The 19,065-nt window shown below is 37.4% G+C and overlaps 1 protein-coding gene across 1 annotated transcript in view; it reads left to right on the top strand.

Annotated features, from left to right (window-relative positions):
* The first annotated feature begins 7,836 nt into the window (after nt 1-7,836).
* The window catches only part of LOC150095248 (SCY1-like protein 2), a 146,768-nt gene continuing 135,539 nt past the window's right edge, over nt 7,837-19,065 (top strand). Inside the window, exon 1 of the mRNA XM_090410630.1 lies at nt 7,837-7,983. Within this exon, the coding sequence (XP_090266756.1) occupies nt 7,837-7,983 (147 nt within the window). The remainder of the gene's footprint in view (nt 7,984-19,065) is intronic.

The raw sequence follows: 19,065 nt of genomic DNA, 5'->3' as shown, positions 1-19,065 counted from the left end.
GCCCAGTTAATGGATAAAATTAAAACAGTTTTTGCGGCCCTTCCCAGGGAGACTGTAGCATCAGCTTGTTCGAGGTTCCGAAGCAGAATTGAAGCTGTGATCGATGCTAATGGTGGTTATTTTGAGTAAATCTTGTTGATAGTATTGTAATTAACTCTGCCTGTAATGTTTTTTGTCAATTCATTAAATTTAATAGATACAAAGAAGATTTTCTTTTTCCTTACGAAACTGTCAAATTTATCCCGAACACCCTGTATATATATATATATATATATACAGTTACACGTCATATTCTTGTAAATTCCATTATAGGTGACGCCACTTCATGATACCCCTTCATGATGCCCCTTGTTCGTGGCCAACTTTTAAAGCTTCTCGGTAGTAACACAAGAAAACTCAAGGTTTTTCAAAAACAATCATGGGGTGCTTGTCATTATACTTTAAAATGCTGTTCCACTAGCTAGAGTGAAAACAGGGCAGCCTTAGGCCAGTCTATTTTCTTTGTGAGTGTGTGTTTTGTATGGTTGGTTATATGAACAATATTGATATGTCATTTACAGATCACTGTTATAAAATGCATGATGCGACACCTTAATATCGTTTGGAAGATTTTAGCATTCTTTTAAACAAAGCATATTCATATAATGATTATGACGAAGTTTATTTATTTATTTTTTTGTTAAAACGTTCACAATCAACAGATAATCAGTTGTCTTTGTGTTCCCTCTGTAATCCCAATATTGTTCGGTATTAACAGAGACTGTAAACCGATTTTGTTAATACCTACGGAAGCTGGAACAGAGACTACGGAAGCTGTGCTAAATAGAATGATCCCTCGGTCCACAAGAGGTCATGTAGAGGTGGGTCTATAAGCAGTGAGAGATATTTCCTGCTCTTGTCAGGTCGCTTCCATTAATCACTATTACCAGAGGATTGGAAGCTGCCTCCACAGACACAATGCTTCTATGGATGGTAGAAACAAGAGAGCAATCAGGTGCAGCTGGCAATGTACATAAGTGATCTCTCTCTCTCTCTCTCTCTCTCTCTCTCTCTCTCTCTCTCTCTCTCTCTCTCTCTCTCTCATCTATCTATCTCATTGTTTTTATCCGACCTACTCTGCCTCTAGAGAAAAATAATAATCAAATAATAATCATCCATATATTATTTGTAATAAATAGCTATCCGTGTTATTATATTTAATTACACTTGTCTGCTAAGATCCTTTAGGATAACAAACAAAGCTTCTCTTTTGTCATCTTGCAGACTTCCGTTTGTTTTAGTACTGTTATAGCTGGAATTACCTAAAGTAGACCATGGGATCTTAAATGATATGGATTTGTTTATCTTCAGCTACATCTGTCTTTGTGTCCTTACTTACAGCTCATCTTGGCTTCCATTAACTTATTACATACGATGGTCTATTGACAGTAATATAGAGTTTGGTAAAACTCAGGTCTGGGAAGAATCAAATGCAGCTATGAGGGTTGTATATTATATCTGTTTTTTTTCTATGGAAGATCAGTTTGGAGGTATAAAAATCTGTTTACGAGAGATTTAAAACTCCCACTTCCATATTAAATTGCTTAACTCAACCTTCAGTTGAAATAATATTTAGAAAAATTCTAGATGATATCCGTGCTAAATTATGTCACACGGAAAGAACCAAACAAAAACAAAGCAAAAGTAGTAGATATATGAAGAGACAAAGGCTTCAATTCGGCGACATATGACTTGTTTAATCAATAATAATGTAAAGTTCTATCAATAATAATGTAAAAAAATCCATCATAATCAAAGTGATGCTTTGAAAACCACTGAGGTGGTTTTTCTTCACAATAACACTATTTTTTATGACTCCCACCCGTAAAATGTCACATACTAATGGCAGGTTAACACCGTTGGCGAGCTAAAGATTTTTCTTGGAAGTTATTTTCCACTTGGTTAGACTGTAATACATTTAGTTTAATCCTTTATCCAAGTGTAAGCAAACAAAGTTTGCACCTGAAGTTACTTCAGGACTGAGGCAACTCGTGGTAAAGGTGGAGGATAAAGGATTAATCTGAATTTATTATAGTCTAAACAAATGGAAAATAAACTTCCAACATTTTTCTCTGAATGCAGAGTAATTTAATAATAAGATGGTACACCCTTTGGCAACTCGTATAAGTACATATGACTTCTCCATTGCTTCCACCTTAGTATCACCAACTCTGGGTCTGGCTCCCATTCACGAGACCTCAATAAAGGTCGAAACCAGTCTGGGTAGTGGCCCTTCCCTTATTGCATAGCATTATTATATATATATGTCCGCAAGGAGATGTGTTTTGCATTGTGGGAGATACTAAGACAAAATGTGATGAGAACTCACACCACCTTTGCCACGAGTTGCCCCAGTCCTGAAGATACTTCAGGAGCAAACTTTGTTTGCTTACACTTGGATAAAGGATTTTAAAAAAATCTCTTTTTATCAGTTTCATATATTTCTGATATTTTTATTTATCTTCCACCTAACGATAATCACAGCTATTTACTTTGCTAATTGGAAAGAGGGGGTTGCTTCTTCTCTCGTACACTGGGGGAAAAAATCAACGCTTGCTCCTTCTATTTATTTTTTTTAAATAAAAATGTAAAAACATTTGTATATTTATTTTTTTAAACAAACTGTATCATGATCTTAAATCATGAATATTTTATGTTGTTAAAGAGGAAATAATAAAAATAATAATAATATGTATACTGGATAATGGTCGCTCGTGGCTAATTGAGTTAGGGCTATTTCGATCAATGGACTTTCTCTGCTTAATGGCGTATCGCTTTATAAATGAAAGTAGCCCAGTATTAGATTAGCAACCACATTGTTTTCGTTTGCGTGGTGGCTCTGTGGCAAATTTTATTAATGGCTGTGATGCCGGTAGCTGCTAATTTATTCACTACCGCTTTATGTCGAGATCATTTCGCAAGCTAAGACAAAACCACAAATTGGTGTAATTTTATTTAGTTAGAATGGTGCGCGATTGGTTAATATTTTCGTTTAGAATTAATGCGAAATAGAACAGTGTACACTGACCTGCAATATTATTTGAAAGCCCGTTCCATTAACAATAGCATTTCATACAAATAATAATGTAGACGTCACAATACCAAATAGATTCAAAGAGCAATTTCAAATAAATAAAAATACAAAAAATGAGAAAAGTATAATGCACATTGGGAAAAATTTAAACATTAAACAATCAACTTGTGAAGCAATAGGACGGAAACAAAATGGAAAATGCAAAACAAAATGATCTCTTGGTACAGTGAAAAAATCAGAGCATCGTACCCAAAAGAATAATAAACTCCTCTAAAAAAGATATCTTGTAAATTTAAAACTTTCAGTTTCTTTTTCTATAAAATATAAATGGATCTATAATATTATATTTTATTATATTTTTATTATTTTGAAAACAAATAATTTTATTTCTATATTTTTTTTATTTGACTATGCACCTCTCAATAGTTCACTTATATTATATATATATATATATGGGTTACCATTGAAGATTTGAGGCCTCGTGGTATGGTATCTGATATATCTTGGAGGGTAATGAATGGCAATGCTGTAGACAATGAAGTTTTAACTGAGGCTCGGCTATTACCCTCCTGCCATGATCAGAGTTTTAATAGCTCAATAACACCTTATCCATACACTATCCTCTACAGATAACGGGGAAGATGAAAAGCATTCTTGCTTCGCCCCCTTAAGCCAGTCCTTATAAGGTATATATATAAGGTATATATACTATTCTGGAGGAAGATGGTTAACTAAATAACCCTTGGAGGGTAATGGATGGCAACGCTGTAGCCAATGAAGTTCTAACTGAGGCTCGGCTATTGCTGTTACCCTTTTGCCATGATCAGAGCCTTTAATAGCTCAATAACAACTTATCCCTACACTGTCCTCTACAGATAACGGGGAAGATGAAAAGCTTCCTTGCTTCGTCCCTTTAAGCCAGTCCTTATAAGGATAAGGACTATATATACTATGGTAGGTAGGAAAATCGACCGTGAGATACCCTTGGAGGATAATGGATGGCAATGCTGTAGCCAATGAAGTTCTAACTGAGGCTCGACTATTGCTGTTACCCTCCTGCCATGATCAGAGCTTTAATAGCTCAATAAAACCTTATCTCTACACTGTCCTTTACAGATAACGGGAAAGATAAAAAGCATTCTTGCTTCGCCCCTTTAAGGCAGTCCTTATAAGGACTAGATACTATTCTACAGAAGGCTTGCTTTATTAACATGAGTGTTTCTAGTTTTTCACTTAGTAGTTATTTTGTAACTGAGGCTGAGGTCTCAGCTACTGGGTTTGCCTGCCGCTTCGTAAGGAAAGACCTAGCTCACTAGAAATACTTTCTTGTGTTGGGCTGAGGCTTGGCTCAGTTTTCAGGTGCAGAGAGCTTTCATGGAGCCCTATTTACTTGTCAGTTACTTAACAAAGTGATCCCTTTTGGAGCACTGGCAAAAGTTTGCAGATTAATTGACGATGGCCTTTTAACGATCATACATTCCAAATTTTTGAAACTTTTGCTCCTGCTCTCAATGAGAACCAACAGTTGTCTGGCCAGCGAAACAGAATCTAAACGCTACACAGAAAGCGAATATACGGAGTCTGTCTCTAATGCAGAGAGTTATATTCTCATAAGTCCACTGGTAAATTTCGGATCTTTCCTGTTTTAGAAGATAAAACTAATATAGCCAAATATGAAAAGCATAAAATAATAAGAAATGCAAATGAAAACCAAAAACAAGATATAAATCAAAGATACTGGAAAACGATTGCTCTAGCGCAGTGGTTCTCAACCTTTTTTTCCACTTATGTACCCCTTTTAAACCCATTTCTATAAATTTTATAAATTCTAAACTTTCAGTTTCTTTTTCTATAAAATATAAATGGATCTATAATATAATTTATTACATTTTGAATGTTTTCAAAATAAAAAAAAATATTTCTATATTTTTTATATTTCACTATACACCTACCAATAGTTCACTTTTGTTTAGTATAACTTACAATCTTTTTTGAAGTAGCTTTTTCTATTTTTAAATAATGACATCTATTGTTTCATAACTTTTGCATTTTGTTAGTTGTTTTTTCGCCATCACTATGCTAATAAATATCTCCGACTTGGCGAGAAAAATAGAAAGAAGAAGAGTACAGAGAGAGAGTGCTCCATCTTTATATCCCGAAACTTAAAAAAAAAAATTCTACTACCACGCCACCTACACCAAGTATCTATAACTGATGGTGTTATATCCGCTTGTCACTACCTTCCTGAATATTCTAAGCCCTGGCACTCAAGTTAGGATCATAATGACGTGCTTCTAAAGGTGGAAGTTTACAAGAGGTGTGCGATAGGAGTCATTTATTGTATTTATCTTTACTCTCTCACAGAGAGGAAACCACCTCGATCTCTTTTTGTCAAGCTGGGCGGAAATAGGATCGCCTAAACCATTAGAACAGCAACGGTTGTCCAGAAAAAAAGAAAAATAGGCTTCTAGATGAGTTACAAAAGTAAATCAAAACATACGACTCCTTCCGCTTCTTTTTTGCGTAATGAAAATAAACCACTACAAGAATACTACATTTACATTTGCTAGAAAATAGATTTCGTTTTCAGAAACCAGAGAAAAACAAGATGAAATTTGTTAGGTTTCATGTTTGGGAGAAAAACTTGCCATGTGTTGTCTTGCGAGGATTTTCTCACTTGTTAAAAAATAAACTACCTACGTCAGCACCTCTCTTAGCTTATCGCTCTTCAGATTTGATGTACGTCATTGATGACGTCACAAATATACAAATCTTGTCACGACGTGGTGAAAAGGATAACTTAGTGTGTTTTGTTCAAGAATAATTGCATAGAGGTCGCTTTTCTTCTATTGATGGTGAATTGTTTATTTTCGATTTACTTAAGTCTCTTTCTGTAACCGTTTGCTCACTTAATTTTTAAAACGCACACATTCTTAAAAGAATAATTGACTCTCCTAAAATAAATATTGTATTTATTGTTAAAGGAGTTAGAAAGCTCATCAAACTTATTTTGAAATAATAAATGATGTTCTTTAAACTTTTATCCCATCTATTTATTAACTGAGGATCTTTTATGGTAGACGTGTCGATATGTTTTTTTCTAGTAATTTTTATTTATACTAAATCATTTCCAACAACAAAGATGCTTTTTAATTTATCCTAATTCAATAAAAAAAATAAATGGAGATAGAGAATGGGCAAAAATGAATTGAAATTGAAAAGCAAGAATTGAACGATAGACACGTAATTTATAAACACAGAATAGAAATAAAACAAAGATAATTTTTTTTTGCATTCTCTTCCTGCATCTTCTGTCTTACTATATTAGGCGCTAGTTTAGATTTTTAGACAGTGGGATGAAATACGAAGAAGTCACCGATGCCCTGATCTGTTCTCTTTCCAAATTTCATTCTTCAAATCCATCATTGAGTCTCCATAACATTTTTTCCGTACTAAGAACACTGCAAGAAGAAATAGTAGAGAGAAGAAGATGGTAGATTACTTGGAAACACAGAATAAATGTCATTATCATCTAGAAGGCGAAGCACAGCTGTCGGGTCAGATGGCAAGTTGCAGGCGGAGAATCGATCTACTTTTTCGGAAGTGTGGAGATATTATTTTTGGCCGTGGTCTGGCACGAACGATAAATAACTGGTACAGGCAAAGCGCTTTCTTTGGCACTCTACCGATCCACAGACTACCAACTAAGGCTGATTTATAGCCTTAAACTTCGGTACTCACTGCTGTTGACAACCATTGCGCACGACACTGCGCATACACGCAAGGGGCATCCAAGAAAGAGAAATATTGTTTTAATCTTTCACATGCGCGTTACGATCTTAATACAATCTGTGTACCCAACGAAAGACATTCCACACCGTAAAATACATTACGTTTCTGTAGTTGCCGTCATTGAGTTGTGTAAAAAGAAAGAAATAGGGAAGATTTTACGCATTTTTCTTTATATAGAGAGGAGTTAATCATCTTCGTTCATATTTCGGTGATCTTTCTCGGCAAAAGCTTCTGTAGGCGGATATTAAAACACCTGCTTTGCATTTACAAGCTGGGATACAAAGTGAATCATTTAATTTTGATCTTAGATTCAACCCAGAAACTCTAGGAATAATAATAAAAAGACTATCAATTGAACTTAAAATAAAATTGGGATTACTTGTAAATACGATAAACTCCGATAGAATTAGGATATAAACATTTCCAAAATTGGATTTTTCCTATCCTCTTGTGACTAATGCTTTACCTCTCTCACACTCTCTCTCTCTCTGTCTGTCTTTCTATCTGCTATTCGATATGTCATATATAAAATGCAGAACCAACATCTCGAATCATGCCTCTGGTCTCAACTATGTTGATTCAATTTCCTTACAGGTAGTGTTTCTCAGAAGGCATTTCCTAGGAATAGATCGCGTACTTGTCAGCGAGCAAAAAATAAATAAAATTTCTTCATAGCAGTTATTCAATTACTATGGACACACATCACAAGAGGATCTTTTCTATAAGACTGTTTTCTATCCTTTTTTATTTATACAAACTTTTATACAACACCGTATTAGTGCTAAGATACGTAATCGATGAACTTTTTTTTCTTTTAGAATTCGTAAGGTGACATCCTATATCTAAAGTACTGTTTGGTCTGCCGATACACAGTTCTCCCAAATGCACGACATCTTACAGGCTATAGAATTTTCAACGGCGTTCTGGATGTACAAGTAAGCGTTTGCATAAACGCTGCCTGAAAAATCAGGATGTTTTCAAAGTTCAAGCCTTCGCCTCAGTCTCCTCAAGACACTAAACCTATAACGCAGTATTTCGATATTGGCCGCCAGGTGGCTAGTTGTGGACCTGAATTAGTGTGGAAAATACACGAATCTCTCCGCAAGTCAGATAAAAGGGTAAGTTTTTCTTTTTTTATTTGTTTGTTAACTGTTGTTTTACTTGTTGGACTTCAATGATTCGACTGTAAACATAATTTGATTACAGACCTCTCAAGACATTGTTAAAGGAGATCTAATTGTCTTGAATGTGTTCATTGTCTGCCGTGAATCGAAAAAAGACGCTCCTGCTGACAATCTTTTTTTTTCCAGGGTGGAATAGCCACGTCTACCATATTAATGCGTGTATCAATTCAGGGGAAATAAATAATATTGGATTCTTCCTTATATAGATGAAAGAAAGTAGTACGCAACTAAGACCTGTCTTGGCAGAAATATTTCATCTATGTGCCGCTGGGATTCTATTTCAGCTAGAATGGATCAATACTTACTCTTTGATAGGACAAGATGAAATGTAGACATCCACTCCATGCGAAAAGATAGCAAAATGTTAGTTATTAAATAAGAAATTTTTCCCAACTTAGAATACGTTTACGTAAATCAGTAACTGATGAAAGGAAAAATAATACATCATTAAAAACGCAATTAACAAGATCCATTTATTTTGAAAGCTGATATAATTTTTTTCCTTTTTTATTTACCCTATAATAATAATTTGTGAGTTCAACGTATCTCATCATTGGCCTGTGGAGTAAGATAGGCTGAGATTCAGCAGATAGTAGGAGAGGAAATAAAGATAGAGTGCAAAAATGATAAGCATTTTTATGTAATGATTTTGTGTCACGTTTTTGGTCCGGCTTCATTTATTTAGTAGTAATTAATGATAATAATAATTTGGTGTGGATAGTGTAATTATTTTTATATAAAAAAAATTGAGAAAAATAATTATATTTTTTTAAAATAGAAAAATATTAAACTTTGCACTATTTATATATATATATATATATATATATATATATATATATATATATATATATATATATATATATATATATATATATATATATATATATATATATATATATATATATATAAGACAAATCTAATACTAAACAAAAATGGCTGGCAACTCGGATCAACAAGGCGACTCGGAAGTAGTGCAAGAAGGGGCAACTCGCGGCAAAGGTGGAGCAAGCTCCGAGCCTCTGATTCAAAAATAACCAGCTTACCAGCCCGGAACTGGAGGGTTGGGCGCCGGGGGGGGTCTACATCGAGTCTTCAAAATTCGAGGAGAAACGGCCTATCAGTCCAGAACACGGGGGTTGGGCACCAAAGGCGCCATAGCCCCCCCCCCCCCTAGAAAATAAAACCTGAAAAGGTTTTATTGTCCAAAGTAGGCGATGCTCTGTAATCCTTACTTTTTAACATTAACATTAACATTTCTGGCTAGATGGGTAATTACTTTTCATATTCCCCTTTGTCTTGTAATGGAAGAACTTTGAATGGAGTGTTTGTGAGCTATATGCTCGCCCATTAAGGGCAGTGAAGTTAGTTGCGTTCAGCTGAACTTAAAATAGATTTTGGTCTTTTAAATTTGTAGATTTCTTCTTCATTATATTCCGAGGCTTCCTTGATTAACGGGTTTGGATGGTTACTTGTCTTGGTAAAGAACTTCTCAGCTAGATTTATGAGAAAGGAAGAGATATAAGGGATATTAACTGGATCTGGGTGTTTCTTATGAACCAGGGGGCATCCAGAATCATCCTCAGGCACTTATTCTGTAATCTCTGAAGTTTTAGAATGTTAGAATTTGCGGTGTGGCTCCAAGCTGGGGATGCGTGAGTGATAACCGGTCTAATTACCATCTTGTAAATTGTTAATTTTGTTTGCGTGTCCAGTTTACTTTGTCTGTTGATCATAGGGTAGAGCTGTGCTAAGACGTTGGATGTCTTTGAGGAAATGTAACTAATATGTTTGCTGAATAGGAGTTTACTATCAAGAATTACTCCAAGATATTTAACTTCAGTCTGCCATGGAATCTTTACTCCCAATAAATAAATATCCTCCATGGTATGGATTTTCTTTCTAGTAAACAATATAGCTGAGCTTTTCTGGGGGTTAATTTGGATCCTCCAGTCTGCCATCCACTTTTCTAAAGTGTGTATGCTAGTTTGTAGTCTTTTAGTTGCCAGTTTTGGGCTCAGTGAACTTGACATCAGTGCAGTATCATCAGCATATAATGCAGTGAATGTTGTTTTTGGGTTCAGAGGGATGTCTGCTACATAGATTGAAAACAGTAGAGGTGCCAGAAGCGATCCTTGAGGTACGCCTGCCGAGATCCTGCGTCTGGTCGAAACCGTTTCGCCTACCCTGACCTGCATGTATCTGTCTTTTAGATAAGAATGTATTAGCTTTATTAGTCTGACTGGGAAATTAAATTTTATTAGTTTGTAGAGAAGACCTTGATGCCATACTTTATCTACAAACTGAAGATGGCAGCTGTATTGAGTTTCCAGTTGAAACCTTTAGTAATGATTTCTACCAGCCGGTGCACTTGTTGGGCTGTACTATGGGCCCTACGGAAGCCGAACTGTTCGTTAGGCAAAATTCCTAACTTATCTGTTTCTGCTTGGAATCTTGAGAGGATCACTTTCTCTGTCACCTTTCCGAGGCTGGATAATAGGCTTATGGGTCTGTAGCTTTCAGGAAGGTTAGCATTTTTTCCTGGCTTCTTCAGTGGTATGACTGTGGCTGTTTTCCATGTAGAAGGGAAATGCTGGAATCTAAAGATAGCATTTGTAATGTTGACGAGATGGACTATGGCCTTTCTTGGAAGTAGTTTTACTATTCTGTTAGTTATGCCATCCGGTCCTGGAGCTTTTCTGTTGTTTAGATGGGAGATGATATTTATCATTTCTGTTGGATTTGTAGGAATGATATGTTCTGAGTTGACAATGTTCTGTCTTAAGGTTGACCTAACATGACGATGAATCTTGTACATAAGGTTGATATTTAAATTAGTATACGATGGGTTGCACTGAGATTCTAGGTTATCTACTAGTACTTCGGCTTTCTCTTCATCTTTGTGAACTGTCCCTTTCTTGGTTTGGATAGGGGGTATGAGTTGCTTTTTGGTGCGGATTGCTCTTACGAATTTCCATACAGAATGATCTTCAGTATTGATGTTAGCCAATTTGGTTTCCCATTGATGGTTTCTGTGTTTTTGAAGAGCTTCTCGGACCTGCCTGTTTAGATTGTTCAATACTTTTTTATCTTGTGGGGCTCTGGTATTGTGGTATCTCTTCCTGGCTCTATTTTTTGCTCTGATTAGGTCCATGATTTCTTCAGGGATACGGTTTGTTGGGTTGAAGACAGTTGATTGTCTGACTGATTCAATTGCTTTCTGAATTTGTATGGTTAAGTTATTTATTGCTGTGTCAATCTCTTCCTTTTTACTGATATTGGGTACTGGACCAATATGATCGGGAAGAACCTTGGCTAACTTGTCCCATGGTATGGATGTGTGCAGAGGAGAGAATTGATCTGATGAACCTAGATTGAGCACTATGGAACTGTGGTCAGAAGATAATTCGTTGACTGATTCCAATTTGAATTGGTATCTTCAATTTTTAAAAATGACAATGTCCAGCACATCCGAGCCACCCGAAGGGCTGAAATGGGTGGGCTCAGTAGGGCCGGCGACTACAACAGAGTTGAGCATTGCATAGTTGAAAAGTGTGTGGCCTTTGGTGTTATTAGATGAGCTGTACCAAGATGTGTGTTTTGAGTTGAAGTCTACTGCTATTATTATGGAGTCATTTGGACCAAGTACGGAGTCTAGATCTGTTGTCAGCAGAGGAATGCTTGGAGGGTTATATGCAGCATAGATCTTGAGACTCCCAGCATTGAAGGTATGTACCTCCACACCAGTCACCTCCAGGTTTACTGTTTTGGGCTTGTCTATTCAAATAAATCTTTATATATATGGCTGTGCCTCCACCTCTTGTGCCAATTCTGTCGTTTCTGTACATAGCGTATCCACGGATTTTTGGGTTATTAGCTGGTCTTAGGTGTGTTTCACCAATCAAGATGATATCAGCACTGAGACGAGTTGCAAGTTCTTGTAGTTCCAAAATCTTGTTCATCAATCCATTTGCATTCCATGCTATTATCTTAAGAGCTTTTGGTTTGAATTTATTATTCATGACAGATGGCTGTTATAATGTTTGGAGTGCTTTGCAGGAATCTCTTTCTGGAAGATGTTGAGGGGCATGTCTTGCTGAATTCTTGCAGCATAGTGGCAAGTGAGGCTGTTAAAACGGATGTTATGTTGGAGCTTTCTAGCTCGAGAGATGTAGGAGGCTTAGTTCTTGCAACCTCAGCATATGTTTTGGTCATGGTTGTTCCTTCTTGTGAGGAAGAAGGCAAGGTGTTTCGGACTGGAAGACGATTTGTTTGGTTGCTTAAAACGTCTTTACGTGGCGGAACAAGATTGACTTTTGTTGGTGCTCGGTTTTTTGGATTGGAAAGGCATCCCTTGTAGTTGGCGGGATGAGGTCCTCTGCGGTTTGCACAGCATGCTGGAGTTGTGCGAGGTTTGGTGCAAGAGATGGTCTGGTGTCCCTCGCCGCACTTCAAGCACCTGTAGGCTGCCTTACATAATTTTTGGGCATGTCCAAATCTTTGGCATCTATGACACTGATCTGCAGATGCTCTTTTCCTTAGAGGCTCAGTTGTAATTTTGAGACCGCATACTACAGTCAGTTCATAGATCTGCTTTTGTGTGTTGTTTATTTCCACCAGCACCAAAAGCATTGGCCTTTTATCTGCTCTGAGCGTTCTGCTCACTTTAACTGGGGACAGGCCCTGTCTGGAGAGATCAGTGGACACATCTTCAGGAGTGATACCTTCAGCTATTACACGTAGAACAACTTTCAGGTTCTTTTCACTAGGTAAAGTGAAGGTATGGTATGGGACGCTAGCTTTGTCCAGAAATCTGGTCATCTGTCTGTAATCTGAGACTGTAGAGGGTTGTATTTTAACTCCCTCATCTGTTTTTAGCCCATGAGAATGAGATGTTTTGCTCTCTTAGGGCTGATGCGATAGGGATCCATTTTTCTTTATCCCTTAATATGACTGGTGGTATCTTTTCTTTGGGACCATTGTGTGCTTCTATCCCTGATGTTTTGGGTTCTTCCACATTGGTGGAGATTTTCCTCTTCTTTTTCACCAATTGGAACTCTATATCAGTTTCCAAGGTATGATGTCTGCTGTCTTGGGATGTAGCATCTTCCATACTCGGGGAGTATGCTAAATCTGATTGCGTCTGAGTTATGGGCTCTTCACTCATGTCAACCATATTATCCTCGGTGACTGCTGTGGGAGGAAATGTGTCAAAGAACTTGACTTTTCCTGGCCAATTATCACTCATCAGCTTTCCCAGTCTGAGGAATTCAAAGTAAACTTCCTCGAATTTGGCCTCGTTTAGAAGTTTTGCAATGATAATATTCGGAAATAAGTCACGGATGGAGAAAGAGTAGAGATTGCTCAAGTGTTCCGAGCAGGTAAAGATAATCCTGTGGACTTTTGAGGGTCCACTAGCAAATCCCGTAGACACACTAAGGTGTATACCAGCAATAAGATGTGGCAACATAAAATACAACAATGGCGATACTAGCGGCAGTAGGCCTAGCGTATCGCCCTTGTAAATTCAATAGACTTACCTGGATAAACCAGTGTTGAAAATAAAGTGCCTGTTTATGGCAGCAAGTAATTAACTGATATTATTAATGAATAAGCATAAATCTCTAAAAACATATCAGTAAAATTCACAATTCACCATCAAAAATACACGACACGAAACATCTTACCGCCATCTTATAGTCCTTATAAGGACTGGCTTAAAGGGGCGAAGCAAGAATGCTTTTCATCTTCCCCGTTATCTGTAGAGGACGGTGTAGGGATAAGGTGTTATTGAGCTATTAAAGCTCTGATCATGGCAGGAGGGTAACAGCAATAGACGAGCCTCAGTTAGAACTTCATCAGCTACAGCATTGCCATCCATTACCCACCAAGGGTATTAATCACCGCATCTCACGGTCGATTAACTCTCCAACAACCATCTTACTTCCCACTAGACCCTTATCAACTTTATCTATATAAGTTGCTGCAAGGTGTTTTTTATTTTGAAAGAATCTCTGGAGGAGATATAGATGTAAATAAGTTTTTTACCTTGAAAATAATGTATATTAGGGTTACCAAGTAATTTTATACATTTGGTTATTTTACTCCTAATCCACCTTTAGACTTGAACTACGTTCAGGCGTAAACTTAACTGTTAGTGATGCAATCTCTAACAGGCGTCTATAAATGACAGCAGAGAATGCAGTAAAATCCCTCATCTTATCTTCCTAATAGTAATTACTATTATTGGGGGACAAGTGTATATTACACAGGCGATTTGTTCTTAGTTGCTAGTTTAAAACATCTATTTTTAAACCTGTTAAAAATATACATAGAAAAAGTGGACCAAGAAGCCATTTTGTTCTCATTATAAAGAGGAAAAATATTATTTCAATAAAATCTGAGGCTTTAATAACTCGAGACAAAACGAGAAACGGTAGAATAAGAAATTGAAATACATAATATATTGGCCTTCTGGCTTTAGTCGCCCATGGATAATTCAGTCGCCTGAGTGATCATCCCAACCACGTCTAGCACTAGACGTTTAATTTGGTCCCCAGTTAGGAAAGCAAGAACATAAATCAAATGGTTATGTTGCATTATATTATAACAGAACTAAGATGTTATCTAATTTGGTAATTTTGAAACGCCTGTTTGTATGTTGGATCAAAAACTCCTCCATTTAGGAAGAGTTTCTGATCTAGCGTACAAACAGGTGTAGCAGGTCGTAGTAAGCTAATTGTTTGCTTCCCACTAATGTTTATTTTGACTACATGTGTGAAAATGTCCTGTCCTCATAATTTATGTCATACGAACTAAATAACACGATCTTAGCCTATTCTAGCTGATGTATAACACTAAATCTATGTTTCAATTATGTGAGATGCTTTTTGTCAAACGTTTTTATAAACTTCGTTGCAGCTACACTTATAACATTACAAACCTAAATTCATATTTAGGTTTGTTACATTCTGTAGCAAAGAGGCTTTAATTTTTTCAGGAATTATTTTCAATACGAGTCAAAAATATCGTGTTTTTGATTCTATGCTTTTTTATTGTGTTTCCGGTTTTAAATCTGTTCGACGTGCTTCTCTAAGCGAATATAAATTTTCTCAACCTCTCTTTTATGTATGTTTTTTACTCATTCATAAAAATAAAGTGTATTTTCTTCTAATGTACCATAGGGTCACCTTTAATGGGTGAAAGTCACATAAAAAAGTGATACCTTGCTGAATTATATGTGCGAATGTGGTCGGTATGTTGACTTTATGCACCGAGGAAGACGAACAGCACACAGTGATTGAAGTTTTACCAGCTATTGTTGCATGAGATGCTGATTCCATAAATAAAGACTTATGACATAGTATGAAGACGGGTTTCAGCGGCGAAAATGCATATATGTGCATCTTCAGCGCAACAGTCAAATTAGTCTCAGTATATATATATATATATATATATATATATATATATATATATATATATATATATATATATATATATTTTCCGAAGTAATATATAATATATATATATATTATTATTATATATTAATATATATATATATATATATATATAATTCGGAATAATATATATAATATATATATATTATTCCGAAGAAAAGCTATATATATATATATAGCTTTTCTTCGGAATTTGAGCAGTTCTGCTCGGTGGTGGTGATGGGTGGGTGGAAGGCCATCAAGTTTTTTTACCTTGGAAATAATGTATATTAGGTTTACCAATTAATTTTATACACTTCATTATTTTACTCCTAATCCCAAGTAAGCAAACAGTTAAGTTTGCTCCTGAACGTAGTTGAAGTCCAAAGATGGTGCAACAGCAGAGCAACTCATTGTAAAGGTGGGTAAAGCTCTGATCACTATTTTCCATAATGTAAAGCACATCTTACTAAGAGATGTATACTGCAATGCATTATGGGTGGGATCACTACCCAGACCGGTTTTAACCTTTTTCTGAGGTCTCCTCAGTGAGTAGCTAGACTCTAAATACCGAAGTTTTAGTAATAGTCCTTATAAGGACTGGCTTAAAGGGGCGAAGCAAGAATGCTTTTCATCTTTCCCGTTATCTGTAGAGGACAGTGTGTGGATAAGGTGTTATTAAGCAATTAAAGCTCTGATCATGGCAGGAGGGTAACAGCAATACCCGAGCCTCAGTTAGAACTTCATTGGCTATAGCATTGCCATTCATTACCCTCCAAGGATATTGGATTGAATGAATCAATCACCGTATGTGTAAGTAAAGGTGATATCTCAAAAATATCGGACGATCTCTAGGCCACTCATTCGTGGGCGAAAGACCGTCCAAATCTCAGCGTTGGTTCTACTCAGTGAAACTCGATTACCGAGCAGAACCACTCATATTCCGAGGAAAATAATTCACCGGCAAGTACCCCTCAGCGGGCCGTGCCGGAGAACACTTTCCCCGGAGACTCAAAGTGCTCCCTTAGGGCAAAACCTAAGAGAGCGAACTCATTTACCCAGGATAACAGCAACAGCCGAACCTCAGTTAAACTTCATTGGTTCAGCATTGCCATCCGTTACCCTATATGGGCATCTCATATAAAATCAATCACCGACTATGTAAGTAAAGGTGAAATCTCAAAAATACGGACGATCTCTAGGCCACTCCATAGTGGGCGAAAGACCGTCCTAATCTCAGCGTTGGTTCCACTCAGTGACGGGCTCCCCGACCACTGAGCAGAACCGCTCAAATTCCGAGGAAAATAATTCACCGACAAAGCCCCTCAGCGGGCCGTGCCGGAGAACACCTTCCCCGGATACTCAAAGTGCTCCCTTAAGGCAAAAACCCTAAGAGAGCGAACTCAAAAACTCATCGCCCAAGTGGGTAAGAGCAACAGCCGAACCTCAGTTAAACTTCATTGGTACAGCTTTGCGTTGCTATCCATCACCCCCAAGGGCATTAATGAATCAATCACCGCATCTCACGGTCGATTGCCCAGACTCTCTGAGTTTTTCATTCGAATCCCAAGTTTTAGTAATACAGAGCCTTATCAACTTTACCTATATAAGTTGTAAGTTGTTACAAGGTGTATTTTATTTAGAAAGAATCTCTGGAGGAGATATAGATATAGATAAGTTTTTTACCTTAAAAATAATGTATATTAGAGTTACCAAGTAATTTTATACACTTGGTTATTTTACTCCTAATCCCAAGTAAGCAAACAGTTAAGTTTGCGCCTGAACATAGTTCAAGTCTAAAGGTGGATTAGGAGTAAAATAACTAAATGTATAAAATTACTTGGTAACCCTAATATACATTATTCCCAAGGTAAAAAACTAATTTACATTTATATTTCCTCCAGAAATTCTTTCAAAATAAAAAACACCTTGTAGCAACTTATATAGGTAAAGTTGATAAGGGTCTAGTCTACTCACAGAGAAGACACTCCCCGTGTGGTTGCCGGGAAAAGAATAGCACCAATGTAGCTAATGCATGTCGTACGAGGCGACTAAAATTGGTACCGTTGGAGGGTAATGGATGGCAAGGCTGTAGCCAATGAAGTTCTAACTGAGGCTCTGCTACTGCTGTTACCCTCTTGCCATGATCAGAGCTTTATTCATTGCTCAATAACACCTTTTCCTTACACTGTCCTCTACAGACAACGGGGAATATGAAAAGCAATATTGCTTCGCCCCTTTAAGCGAGTCCTTATAAGGACAGAGAAGACACAGAATATCGGGGTGAGAACCACCATACCCTTGGAGGGTAATGGATGGCAATGCTGTAGCCAATGAAGTTCTAACTGAGGCTCGGCTATTGCTGTTACCCTCCTGCCATGATCAGAGCTTTAATAGCTCAATAACACCTTATCCCTACACTGTCCTATACAGATAACGGGGAAGATAAAAAGCATTCTTGCTTCGCCCCTTTAAGCCAGTCCTTATAAGGACAGAGAAGACCTCCACAGAGACACAAATATTCCCTATTTTCTCTTTTCTACGATGCTTAGCCACCAAGTTTTTCCTAAAGACGTCCACACATCCCAACGATTTGGTTCAACAAGCTACAGCATACGATCCAACGGACATATTCAAATATAGAAGACCAAAAGCTATATTGGCCTCCTTTAGTGATGCATAATCTCCATGCCCAATCAGGGCGAGCATTCTGCTCATAAATTTTACTCTCACTGTAACCACAACAGATAGCGGGGAATATGAAAAGCATCTTGCTTCACCCCTAAAGACATAAATGTCAATTTTCAGAGAAGACCTCACTTTCATATACGGATCGCAGGCTTGGGGACACACTGCCCCCAGCAACATCAAGAACCTGCAGGTCATCTAAAACAAGAGCCTTCGTATGATATTTGATGCTCCGTGGTTTGTCAGGAATGCTCTCCTCCACCGAGATGCTGACATTCCGGATGTTCCGACGTATCTCCGTTACATTGCGACTGCATTTTTCACCAAAGCAGCAATTCATCCAAACCAACTCATTAGAGAGTCATCTAACTACGATGAAAACGACAGGTGGAAGCACAAGCGCCGGAAAGCGGCTCTGCTCATCGGTACATGCGCTCCCACACAGCCCTAAATTGGGAGAGCCAGGTGCTCAATAATCTCTTAATAATTTAAATCAACTTCCTAGCGATGAAGGGATTATAATCCACGGGATTGAGATCCATCTAGCCACAGAAGTTAACAGAGAAGACCTCGAAGAGGAGACAGAGAATCCAAAATCCAACACCTTTGGAGGGTAATGGATGGCAATGCTATATCTACTGAAATTCCAACTGAGGCTCGGCTATTGCTGTTACCCTCATGCCATGATCAGAGCTTTAATAGCTCAATAACACCTTATCCCTACACTGTCCTCTACAGATAACGGGGAAGATGAAACGCATTCTTGCTTCGCCCCTTTAAGCCAGTCCTTATAAGGACAGAGAAGACACAGAATATCGGGGTGAGAACCACCATACCCTTGGAGGGTAATGGATGGCAATGCTGTAGCCAATGAAGTTCTAACTGAGGCTCGGCT

Source organism: Typopeltis vanoorti, chromosome 20, assembly GCF_054136105.1.
Source record: "Typopeltis vanoorti isolate ZY-2024b chromosome 20, IOZ_Tvanoo_1.0, whole genome shotgun sequence".
Taxonomy (NCBI): Eukaryota; Metazoa; Arthropoda; class Arachnida; order Uropygi; family Thelyphonidae; genus Typopeltis; species Typopeltis vanoorti.
The sequence above is the reverse complement of the archived record's forward strand: the minus strand, read 5'-3'. Positions and strand labels throughout refer to the sequence as shown.